The sequence below is a fragment of the Hemitrygon akajei genome, chromosome 6, assembly GCF_048418815.1.
Source record: "Hemitrygon akajei chromosome 6, sHemAka1.3, whole genome shotgun sequence".
Classification (NCBI taxonomy): Eukaryota; Metazoa; Chordata; class Chondrichthyes; order Myliobatiformes; family Dasyatidae; genus Hemitrygon; species Hemitrygon akajei.
The window spans coordinates 127,691,491-127,704,312 of record NC_133129.1 but is presented as its reverse complement, the minus strand read 5'-3'; the positions used below and the strand labels follow the sequence as shown (position 1 = coordinate 127,704,312).

At 41.4% G+C, this 12,822-nt stretch overlaps 1 protein-coding gene across 2 annotated transcripts in view; it reads right to left on the bottom strand.

Moving 5' to 3' along the window:
• Window positions 1–12,822, bottom strand: part of trpm5 (transient receptor potential cation channel, subfamily M, member 5) — a 108,533-nt gene that overhangs the window by 84,287 nt on the left and 11,424 nt on the right. For both annotated transcript variants that reach the window (XM_073049211.1, XM_073049210.1), the window contains one exon: window positions 4,569–4,627. In XM_073049211.1, the coding sequence (XP_072905312.1) occupies window positions 4,569–4,627 (59 nt within the window). The remainder of the gene's footprint in view (window positions 1–4,568; window positions 4,628–12,822) is intronic.

Sequence of the window (12,822 nt, the reverse complement as noted above, 5' to 3'; positions counted from 1 at the left end):
CAATGGCCATTGGCAACGCGACTCCAAGGACTGGGTCCTTCTCAGCAGAGACCCAGACCTCACAGCAGCAGCAGCAACGAAGAGGGCCTTCCTGGAGATTTCCAGATGTTCCTCTGTGCTCCCACGTCCGTTTTTCATCAGATTAGGATTGTGCACGGCACCCCGCTTAACAAACAACAGATATCAACTCCAGAGTGGCCGCTGTAAGCTGTGTCACACCGCCATCTTGGCTCATCTACAACCACTCTTTGCTTTCTGTGGGCAAGACAGTTCTGGATCCACAAAGCAGTTTCCCCTTGTATCCCATGCCTCCTTACTTTCTCAATATGCCTTGCTGAAATCTATATACACTACATCTTCTGATCTACTATCATCAATGTGTTTAGTCACATCCTAAAAAATTTCAATCAGGCTTGTAAGACATGACCTGCCTTTCACAAAGCCATGCTGACTATTCCTAATCATATTATGCCTCTCCAAATGTTCATAAATCCTGCCCCTCAGGATCTTCTCCATCAACTTACCAACCACTGAGGTAAGACTCACTGGTCTATAATTTCCTGGGCTATCCCTACTCCCTTTCTTGAATAATGGAACAACATCTGCAAACCTCCAATCCTCTGGAACATCTCCCATCCCCATTGATGATGCAAAGATCATCACCAGAGGCTCAGCAATCGCTTCCCTCGCCTCCCACAGTAGCCTGGGGTACATCTTGTCTGGTCCCGGTGACTTATCCAACTTGATGCTTTCCAAAACCTCCAGCACTTCCTCTTTCTTAATATCTACATGCTCAAGCTTTTCAGTCTGCTGCAAGTCATCCCTTGCCAAGATCCTTTTTCGTAGTGAATACTGAAGCAAATTACTCATTAAGTACCTCTGCTATCTCCTCCAGTTCCATACACTCTTTTCCTCTGTCACATTTGATTGCTCCTATTCTCTCTTGCTTTTAACATACTTGTAGAATGCCTTGGAGTTTCCTTAATCCTGTCTGCCAAGGCCTTCTCATGGTGCCTTCTGGCTCTCCTAATTTCTTTCTTGAGCTTCTTCTAGATTCATATCATTAACTAGCTTTTTGAACCTTTCATAAGCTCTTCTTTTCTTCTTGACTAGATTTATGACAGCCTTTGTACAACATGGTTCCTGTACGCTACCGTCTTTTCCCTGTCTCGTTGGAATGTACCTATGCAGAACTCCAGGCAAATATCCCCTCAACATTTGCTACATTTCTTCCATACATTTCCCTGAGAACATCTGTTTCCAATTTATACTTCCAAGTTCCTGCCTGATAGCCTCATATTTCCCCTTACTTCAATTAAAAGTTTCCCTGACTTGTCTGTTCCTATCCCTCTCCAATGCCATGGTAAAGGAGATAGAATTGTGATCACTGTCTCCAAAAGGCTCTCCCACTGAAAGATCTGACACCTGAGCAGGTTCATTTCCCAATACCAGATCAAGTACAGCCTCTCCTCTTGTAGGCTTATCTACATATTGTGTCAAGAAACCTTCCTGATCATACCTAACAAACTCCACCCCATCTGAACCCCTCGCTCCAGGGAGATGACACTCGATATCTGGGAAATTAAAATCTCCCACCACGACAACACTGTTATTATTACACCATTCCAGAAACTGCCTCCCTATCTACTCCTCGATGCCGCTGTTACTATTGGGTGGTCTATAAAAAACACTTAGGAGTTATTGACTCCTTCCTGTTCCTAACTTCCACCCACAGAACCTCCATAGACAATCACTCCATTTCTTTCTCTTTTTCTATGGCCATGACACTACCTCTGATCAACAATGCCACGCCCCCACCTCTTTTGCTTCCTCCCTATCCTTTCTGAAACATTTAAAGCCTGGCACTTCAAGTAACTATTCCTGCCCCAGAGCCACCCAAGTCTCTGTAATGGCCACAACATCATTTCTCTAAGTACTGATCCATGCCCTAAGCTCATCTGCTTTGTTCATAATACTCCTTGCATTAAAATAGACATAGCTCAAATCATCAGCCTGAGTGCATCCCTTCTCTATCACCTGCCTATCCTTCCTCTCGCACTGTCTCCAAGCTTTCTCTATTTGTGAGCCAACCGTCTCTTCCTCCATTTCTTCAGTTTGGTTCCCACCTCCCCAGCAATCCTAGTTTAAGCTCTCCCCAGTAGCCTTAGTAAACCTCCCCGCCAGGATATTTGTCCCCCTGGGATTCAAGTGCAACCTGTCCTTTTCGTACAGCTTACTCCTGCCCTAAAAGAGGTCTGAGTGATCAAGAAATCTGAATCCCTGCACCCTGCTCTAATCCCTCAGCCATGCATTTATCCTCCACTTCACTCTGTTTCTTTAATCACTGTTGCATAGCACAGGCAGTAATCCCGAGGTGGTTACGTTTGTGGTCCTGCTTCTCAACTTCCTTCCTAACTCCCTGTAGTCTGCTTTCAGGATCTCCTCCCTTTTCCTGCCTATGTCCTTGGTACCAATATGTACCACAACCTCTGGTTGTTCTACTTCTCACTTCAAGATATCTTGGATGTGATCAGAAACATCCTGGACCCTGGAAACTGGGAGGCAAACTATCATCCGTGCTTCTTTCCCACATCCACAGAATCGCCTGTCTGACCCCCTAACTATAGAGTCCCCTATCACTGCTGCCATCCTCTTCCTTTCCCTACCCTTCTGAGGCCACAGGACCAGACTCTGTGCCAGAGGCACAGCCACTGTTGCTTCCCCCAGGTAGGCCATCCCCCAAACAGTACTCAAGCAGGAGTACTTATTGTCAAGGTCTATATCACAATTTTCTCCAATGAGAAACCATATCATCTAGGTGTGTGATAAGAAATAAGAGTTAAAAAACAATCTGTACTTTTATTTCTACATAATTTCTGTAAGAATGAATTTTGTTCTGTATCTCAAAGTGTCAGGGTAGTGATCTGTTAAACTGTTATGAAAATACAACTGAATCACAAATGCTGGTTTTGCTTCGTCAGATGTATATTTAACTCCATTCTCGAACTACTTTGTCTCTGGAGTGGTCAAACACGTTAACTAACCATTCCAAAGTGGTAGCAAGATATGTGCAATAACTGGCCTCAGCTGTAAGCACCCACACCCAAACAAATATTTAAAATTCATCATCTTCAATGTAAAATTTCAATATGTTCTGGAGTCAACTGTACCTTCCCTCTTGAATAAAAAACTATCAAATGTAACTACAAGGAGATCTATTGCATGTACATTTTACAAGGCCTGAGTAACTGTTTGCATGCACACCTCACTGATTATAATCAGGGTGATTAATCCATCTCAAATGTACACCACCCACATACCTGTGCTAAGTTGTGCACTGGCCAAGGCAAGGTGAGAAGGGATATTTAATGTTATATATGTGGAGCAGCAATAGTTTTTGGACACTTTATCATGAATGTTACCAATTACATTTGGGAAGGTGGGGGCAGTTAAAAGGAAAGTGGGGAGAATAGGTTACAGGTGAAATCAGTGGGGGAATGGGAGTTGGTGCTTTGTGAGATGGTATGAATTCAATGGACTGAATGGCCTTTGAAAAACAATTAGGCGCTGCATCGAACCACGTGAACTGCTTGAGATCTTTGATACGAGTTTTGGAAGAACAACAGATGTTAAAGGGATCTATGAGATCTTCAGCTAATTGTCGCTCCTCAAGAGAAAGGGCAGATTTGCAAATAAAGGTAAATTTAGAGAAAGTTAAATTTTACAGTGTGCATGTTTTCCTGTTACTTAAGTTACTGTAGACACTTGACTAATAACTAACTCTCCACCTCATCTGCCCTTCCTCCTCCCCTTTCTCCCATGGTCCATTCTCTTCTCCCATCAGATTCCTTCATCTCCAGTCCTTTACATTTTTCACCTATCACCTCCCAGCTTCTTACTTCATCACACCCTCCCACACCCACCTGGCTTCACCCATCATCTTCTAGCTTGACGTCCTTCCCCTCCACTCACCACCTTATTCTGGCAACTCCGCCCTTCCTTTCCAGTCCTGATGCAGGGTCATGGCTTGAAAAGTGGACTGTCTATTCATTTCCATAGATGTTGCCTGACCTGCTAAGTTCGTCCAGCATTTTCTGTGTGTTGTTTTGGACTTCCAACAACTGCAGAATCTCTTGTGTTTATGACTAATAAATAGCTTATTTTGAAAATTTTTAACCCTTTGATTACTGTAATGATAGGTGTGAGAAATAATTTAGGAGACCGTCAGGTCCCTGGGGAAAACAGAAATATGTTACATCATTAATGCAGGAGATAAATAAATGGTGTACAATGATGTTGGATTTTTCTTGTGTGTAAATTCTGGCACGTGCACTCTCTGAAAACATTTATTGCAGTAGGCAAAAATAGTTTAATCAGCCAAACCTCCCCATCTCCCTTTAATCCACAGATATATTTCACTTGAAAATATCCATTGCTAGTTCCCATTCCAGAAACAACTGTGGTTACTGCTGTTACGTAGACATACTCAACACTGATAGCATGCGTACATAGCTGACATCATATTTTGATGTAAAGTTAAATTATATTAAATTAAATCTTTCACTTACTTAATGCTGAGTTGTGAACCTAAATTCTTCTCACATTCTTCTTTATTAACACACATGTTCTGTGAAGAGAGGGGGAAATTGTAGAACATTAACAACCAAAACTTTCCAATGCTTGAATGTCACCGATAAGAACTTCAAATTTTTTGCTTGCTCATTGGGATTGGATAAGAAGAGAAAATGTATATTCTTGAAGAGAAAAGTTAACTTTCAGCTTTGATGAAACAAAAAACATAAGACAATGCTGATTCATGGTGCATAGTTCCCTGAAGGAGGAATCTCATGTGGATAGGGTGGTGAAAGCTTTTGGTATGCTGGCCTTTATAAATCAGAGCATTGAGTATAGGAGTTGGGATGTAATGTTAAAATTGTACAAGGCATTGGTAAGGCCGAATTTGGAGTATTGTACAGTTCTGGTCACCGAATTATAGGAAAGATGTCAACAAAATAGAGTACAGAGAAGATTTACTAGAATGTTACCTGGGTTTCAGCACCCAAGTTACAGAGAAAGGTTGAACAAGTTAGGTCTTTATTCTTTGGAGCGTAGAAGGTTGAGGGGGGACTTGATAGAGGTATTTAAAATTATGAGGGGGATAGATAGAGTTGACGTGGATAGGCTTTTTCCATTGAGAGTAGGGGAGATTCAAAAAGAGGACATTAGTTGAGAGTTAGGGGGCAAAAGTTTAAGGGTAACACAAGGGGGAACTTCTTTACTCAGAGAGTGGTAGCTGTGTGGAACGAGCTTCCAGTAGAAGTGGTAGAGGCAGGTTCGGTATTGTCATTTAAAGTAAAATTGGATAGGTATATGGACAGGAAAGGAATGGAGGGTTATGGGCTGAGTGCGAGCCAGTGGGATTAGGTGAGAGTAAGTGTTCGGCATGGACTAGAAGGACTGAGATGGCCTGTTTCCGTGCCACCATTTCACATCGGATCCTTTTGAAATTCGGTATTAAAGGAAACTGAAATTAAAAGTTAGGGCCAACAGTTAAATTACTTCTTCACTGGTTTCAGAGAAGTTGATTTTATCAAAGTTACTGTGTTGTTTGCATGCAGATGTAAATCAGGCAGGAAATGAATCAAATATATTATTAGATTAGGGCATCCTCCAAGAGGACCATAACCTTGTCACAGGGTTTGGTGGCTTGCATATCTCAATGACCTGGAGAGCTACGTTGGCTGGAGTCAGGGCTTTATGCTTGGTAGGGTCACCAATGCCAAACAGGTCAAAACGTACAGGACAGATTGAGATTGGTCACCAGTCCTCCAGGTTTGAGGCTTCAGCTCAGGGCCAACAACCCTGACTGGTAAAATGAAAATGTTATGGAAACAGCAAGGAAGAAGCCTTTTACATCTGCACCTGAGTGTGAAAGTATGGACTGACAGAGATGGAGGACCTTCATTGCTGCCCTAATTGCCTATGGCATAACAGGCAGTACTTAGGAAAGTAGATTTGGGCATACTTGCTTGGTATGTGCACAATGTTCCTAAATCAACCTTTTACAATAAACCCAGGCCTTTCCCTGAATTAATGCTAACATTTTCAAAGTTCCAGTAAATGGAAATTCAATAGGAGCTAACACAGTGAGCACTTCTGGGCTAAAATTCCATAGGCTTCCAGTCTTCTCCAAAATAACAGGAATACTAGGAGAATACCTGCAGAATTTCCTTTCATCCAAAGGAATATAGTTTTTCTTCTCCCTGCAAAAGACCCACAACGTGTCTTTGTTTCCAAAGCCAAGGGTTTATGTTAACTCCTATTTGGGATCTAGCTATTTATCAGTCATTATACTCTAATTGCAATGTTGCTTTTTTCAACAAGACCTGAATCACTGGCAAGTATGTGTGGTTTCAGATTATAAAGAAAATGGGAGAAACAATGCTAGTTCGTGTACATAGCTGTCACATGGGTTAGGTGGGGTTAGCCTGTATTTTCAAATCTTGGATTCTATCACTTAACAGTGCTGTCTGTAATCAATCGAAGGCATCACTATTCAAACGATCAAACATCCATCCATCACAGCTGCATTACTTGCCCCACCTTGGCACAACCTGCAGAAGCCAGGTAAGACACAGGTAATCCTGAATCAAAAAGCTGGAATGTATAACAGAAACCCTCCTTGAACCAGTGGGGCTGCCTAAATGAAGTCACCATTTTATAATTCACTGCTCTGGAAAATAGGCGTTTTTGAATTAATCTACAGCGACAACTTAACTCATTTTTTCCCATGATGGATTTGAATCCTACCTAAAAAAGACACTGCAATACATCATTCATTTTTTACTTTGATGGTGGCAATTACCAATTTTTAAAAATTGCTTAACAACTCTATGGAAATAATCTCAATCTGAAACATTTTAATGCCATAAGGAGTCAGACTAATGACTGCTACACTTACACTTCAATTTACACTAAACTTACACCTACCATCTTCCTGAGGGAAGGAAATATCAAAGTACAAAAGTAAAAAAGCAAAATAAATTTATTACAAATTACATATATGTCACCATAAGCAACCCTGAGACTCATTTTCTTGCAGGCAATCACAGTAAATACAAGAAACACAATATAATTAATGAAAGACCACGCCCAACAGAATGGATAACAACCAATATGGAAAAAAAACAACAAACTCTGGAAATACAAAAAGAGAAAAAAAGGAAATAATAATAAACAAACAAAAAGTATCAAGAACGTGAGATTGAGAGTCTTTGAAAGTGAGTCTAGTTCAGTGATGGGATGAGTGAAATTGAGTGAAGTTCTCCCTTCTGATTCATAGCCTGATGGTTAAGGGGTAATAACTGTTGGTATGGGTCCTGAGGCTCCTGTACCTTCTTCCTAATGGCAGCAGTGAGAAGAGAGCGTGGCCTGGATGGTGAGGGTCCCTGATGATGTATGATACTTTCCTACAACAGCGTTCTACGTAGATATGCTCAGTGGTGGGGAGGGCTTTAGCTGTGATGGACTGGGCCATTGCCACTACTTTTTGTAGGATTTTCTGTACAAATACATTGGTGTTTCCATACCAGTCTGTGATGCAGCCAGTCAATATACCCTCCACTACACATCTATGGAAGTTTGTCAAAAGTTTTAGATGACATACCAAATCTTGGCAAACTTCTAAGAAGGCTCTGCCACACTTTCTTTGTAATTACACTTACGTGCTCTGTCCAGGACAGACCCGCCCAAATGAAAACACCACGGAATTTAAAGTAGTTGACCCTCTCCACCTCTGATCCCTGATGAGGTCAGTGTGAGAGGTTGTAGCATCACTCTGCCAGATTTTCAATCTCTCTTCTCATTGGAGCTATGCTTAGCCTCACAGTCATAAAATAAAGTGAGTAGAACAGAGAGCTAAGCACAGACCCTGGTGGTTCACCTGTGCTCAGAGAGATGTTGTTGCCAATCTGATCTGATTGGGGTCTGCAAGTGAGGAAATTGAGGATCCCTTGCACAAGAAGCTATTGAGGCCTGGGACCTGAAGCTTATTAGAGCATAGAAGATAGAAATTTACAGCACATTACAGGCCCTATGGCCCACTATATTGTGTCGACCACGTAACCTACTTTAGAGACTGCCTAGAATTTCCCTAGCGCATAGCCCCCTATTTTTCTAAGAGAGAGCTCCAAGTGACGGGCTCAAGAGAGAAAACTATTAGGCTTATTTCCTCAGGAAAAAGAGGAAAATTGTAAAAGCCCTAACTAAAGTTTTCAACTTTTTGAAGGATTTGTTAGTTTGAGCTTGATCAAGTCTTTATCATGGTGAACAGACCAGTTACAATTTTTTTTTTAAAGCATGCTTGTATTATTGTTTAGGTTTGAGGGGATGATATATTGAATGCCGAGAAGCAGTCAGTGAAGAGCAGCCTAATGTGATCTTCACTGTTCAGATGGTCCAGGATTGAACGAACAGCCAATGGGATGGCATCTGCTGTTGACCTGTTCCTCCAGTAGGTAAATTGGAGTGGATCCAATTCCTTTCCAAGACTGGAGTTGATATGTTTCCATCACCAACTTCTCAAAGCACTTCATCACTGTACACGTAAGTGCCAATGGACGATAGTCATTGAGGCAGGTTACCATGATCTTCTTTGGCATTGGTATAATTGAAGCCTCCTCGAAGCAGGCAGGTACCTCAGACTGCTGAAGAAAGAGTCTAAAGAAATTGGTGATCGCTCCAGCCAGTTGATCAGTGCAAGTCTTTAGTACTCAACCATATACTCCGTCTGGGTCGGGTACTAGCTGTGGGTCCCCCTCCAGAAGGAGTATCAATGGAAGAATAATACATCATATGACATCAGCTTAAAATAAAAAGTTGTTGATAAGGATGCCAAACAGTTCAGGATTCAGAGAAAGTGAAAGGTGGGAGGGATAGGAAACAAGAAATAAAAATTGGAACTGTGAAGCATGGGCAAAACGTTGGAAGCACTCAGCAGGATGGTCACAGCTGCACAGAGGAGGTCCTGATCCAGAATTTGCTCGATTGGGAGACCAGCCACAGGTTCAGTGATTTGGATGTTTCCTCCAGTCCTTCTGCTGAGGAAGGTTCAGTGCCACAAAATGCTTGTATCAAGCGATTTATCTTGGCCTTTGGTCTATGAGAGGAGTTGTGAGTTTTGCTGCTGATGAACAGAAGTTATGTGCAGAAGGTCCAAAAAGAATGTTAACCCTCAAAAATAGAGTGAGTGGGTCATAGTAATGTTGGGTTAAAAACGTGAAACTCAAATCCTACTTTGAAAGCAGGCATTTCCAGCTGAAATTATTTTAACAAGATCGTAAGTGTCTTACAGTATGACGGTGTTTCCAGACTTGGTGACCCAGGAGCTGAAGAGAGACACATCCTGCTCAGCCCAGTATATAAATGTTTTTCCAGTGCAGTTTCTGGGCCACACTCAAGAAAAAGAGAAGGCTTCACACAGCCCCTTAGATGGCAGCTCCTTTGATATCCCAACTCCTCAAGTATTCTACCCTTCCAGACCTCCCCTGCAAACACTTCACTGTGGCTTTCTAATCCCCCCTCCTGTCCTTCAATGGAATCCCAACCTCTAACCATTAACCCATTCTGGCTCTGTGCCCCCTACTCCTTAGCTTTCCTGCAGTTTACTACAGAGCCCCTCTAATCCTCCCACTGTTCTTAATGAGGCTATGACCCGGTGCTCAACACCATCAAGCTGATCGTCAGTTGGCCCCTCACTCTGGCTACTTACAGTTATAAACCTTATGCAATCACAAAAGGACCTGTGGAAAATAAATATGTCAGCAAATTTAAACTCCACGACTCTCAATCGCCAACTACGAGTAATATCAACGTTCATGAGAGGGCAAGGAATATTGACTTGTTGCCTCAGTGATTCAGAAATAGCTTTTTCCCTCTTCCTTCAGACTTCTGAATGATCTATAACCAGTCAACCACTTACTCATTATTCCTTTTTGTTCTGCACTATCTATTTTGTAATTTATAGCAATTTTACATGTTTGCATTGTATCCCCGCAGCAAATTAACAACTTCATGTCATATAAAACAGTGAGAATAAATCTGATTCTGATTAAAGCTACAAATTCAAGTGAAATTAGCTGTCATTTAAAAAAGGATTAGAACAAACTTCAGTGAGATTGAGCACTGTGTTTCTGGCTTTCTTAGACTAGACTAGAGTGCATATGATTAATACCTGCAAGCATACAAATAAAGCGGAGGAGTAAGCGATTCGGCCTCTTGAGCATGCTCTGCCATTTAATAAGATCACGTAAACACAAAGTACACTGCAGATGCTGTGGTCAAATCAAGACGTACAAAAAAGCTGGATGAACTCAGCAGGTCGGGCAGCATCCGTTGAAAGAAGTAGTCAATGTTTCGGGTCGAGACCCTTCGTCAGGACGAAGATCGTGGCTGCCTGTATGCAACTCCACATTCCTATCCACTCTTATAAGCTTTCACCAGTCTTCCATTGGAAACACGCAGCAGCCAAGAATAAACCACAACTGCAAGTATCAGCTGTGAAAACTAATTGAGTCTTTTTCTTAAACTTTCAGAAAGTCAAAAGCAAACCCTTGCTTCTGAACAGCTAAAAACAGTGGTTATCCGAGTTTGCGATGATTTGAAACTCAAAAGGTGTGAAACCCTTGTGTGCAGTTTCATGTTTGTGTGCGCTACAGCAATACTACTTCTTTACAAGCACAATCCAGACCAGGGGTTCCCAACCTGGGATTCACAGACAAAACATTGCAAACACTCGCATAAAAAAAGTTGGGAACAGCAGATCTGGAGGAACCCAAGCACTCAAAGCCCGTACTTTTCTTTATATATCCTCTGTGCATCAGACATATCGACACACAAGCTCTAACAGTATCTATAGTGAAGTGCAGCATGTATTCATAAAACTCAGAAACTTCTAACATTTTAAAAAGTATTATACAAGATGTAAAACAATTTACTTCTTATATAGTACTTGTGGATTGGACTATGTAGTTCACGTTAAGTTGCGTTTTCGCTTCCTGGTCTCTCCTTTTTCTGTTGCTATTTTGTGCAACTTTGAATTGAGGAGCCTGCAGATAACTAAAACTGAGCAGAAATGATTATTGCTGGACCCTCAAATTTATGTTTTATATTCTGTGTTTATTTGCTCTTTTTTTGTTGCCGGTTTCGCGATTTGTTTCTTTTGTGTGTGTGAGTGCGAAGGGGTTTGCTGTTTTTCTTTGAACGGGTTCCATGGTTTTCTTGGTGTCCTGGCTGTCTGTGAGGAGGACGAATCTCAGGGCTGCATACTGCATACAGCAGTAATAATAAATGTACTTTGAATCTTTGTATTACTTTAATAGTTTGCCTTATTCATTCTTTTGACAGCATTTCTGTGAATTTGGTGCCTGTATATCTCTGCAGGGCACTCAGGAGGAAATAGACTTTCCAAATACTCTGCTTCCATATGAATTAGGAAGGCTGTTCTCAGCCACGGGTGTCCAGCACTATTCAATGGCCTTGGGAAGGTCTATTTAAACTTGTATCCCTTGCAGCAGTTCTCCCTCAGACCCAGTTAGCACATCCTCAATCTCATATACAGCAAACTGGATCCCAATCTATTAGTTTTCCTTTGCTTATCCTCAAGTGTGGTCTCTCCCAGTGAACATCAGCAACAAATCTTTTGAAGAGGTCAGCTATCTCCCTCCATAACAAGTCAATTCCTAGGTAAGACAACTAACTCATAGAAAGATAATGTGCTGGTTCTCAAGCTTGCTTGGGGTTTTACTGAAGCACTCGTGAAGACTGAAAGCAGAAGAAGGCGCAGTGAGACTCGGAAGGCATTTATAATGATGTATAACATGGTGTAGGGCTATGTGCTTAGAATGGACATTCCTTCCTCGTGAAGAAAAAGCTTCACCATGAACAATGAATATTCTCACCTGAGGACAAAAACATATATATGGGCCAGGTCCAGTGCTCCAGGAGCAGACATAAAAACAGGTGTATCAAACATTCATGATTACCAGAGATCACCCTGAATTTTATAGAGAGTAATTTATTTTATAGAAAGTAATTTATTTAACTACACTTGTAATTCATTACAAAAACATCAGTGTCAGACTATTTGACACTCAGGAGTCATGTGATAATGTCTCCAGGGATAAACCCCAAGCTGACAGCCCTCATGTTAGGCACTAAATCACTGGACAATCCACCTCCCCCTCGCAAAATTAAACCAATCTAAAATAAGCAGAATGCTGATGTCTGAAATAAAAGCAGTCAGCATTCAGACCAGGGAGTTGCAGGGCACCTGGGTCACAACTATCTGCATTAATTTTCCCATTCCACATTTGTTTCCCTCTGTTCTATTCATGTTTAATATTCCTGTCTACCTCTATACCATTGTCAGCCTCTATTTTTTGTTTCAGATTTCCGCCACCTGTTCATTTCTAGTTTGTTTTCGTGTTCTGATATTTGAATAGCACCAAACACCATTGACATTGATGGGGTTGGATTTTACTATACATAACAATAACAGTCGACATCTAAACAAATAAGTAACTGCATTTGCATTCATGGACATGACCTCTCTAATGTATTACCATTAGATTGGAATTGCACTTGGTATCTGTTTAATTCTCAGGTGCAGCTAAACACTGCAACATCTTGTGTTTATACAGCACCTCCCTAAAAGTAAAAATTCTCCAAAGTAAATAATAAAGCAGAATTGAAATAGAGTTCAATGTAACCCAATGACTCCTGCTGTGTAGTCTCTGCATGACAATATTTCACCCATGTTTAGAA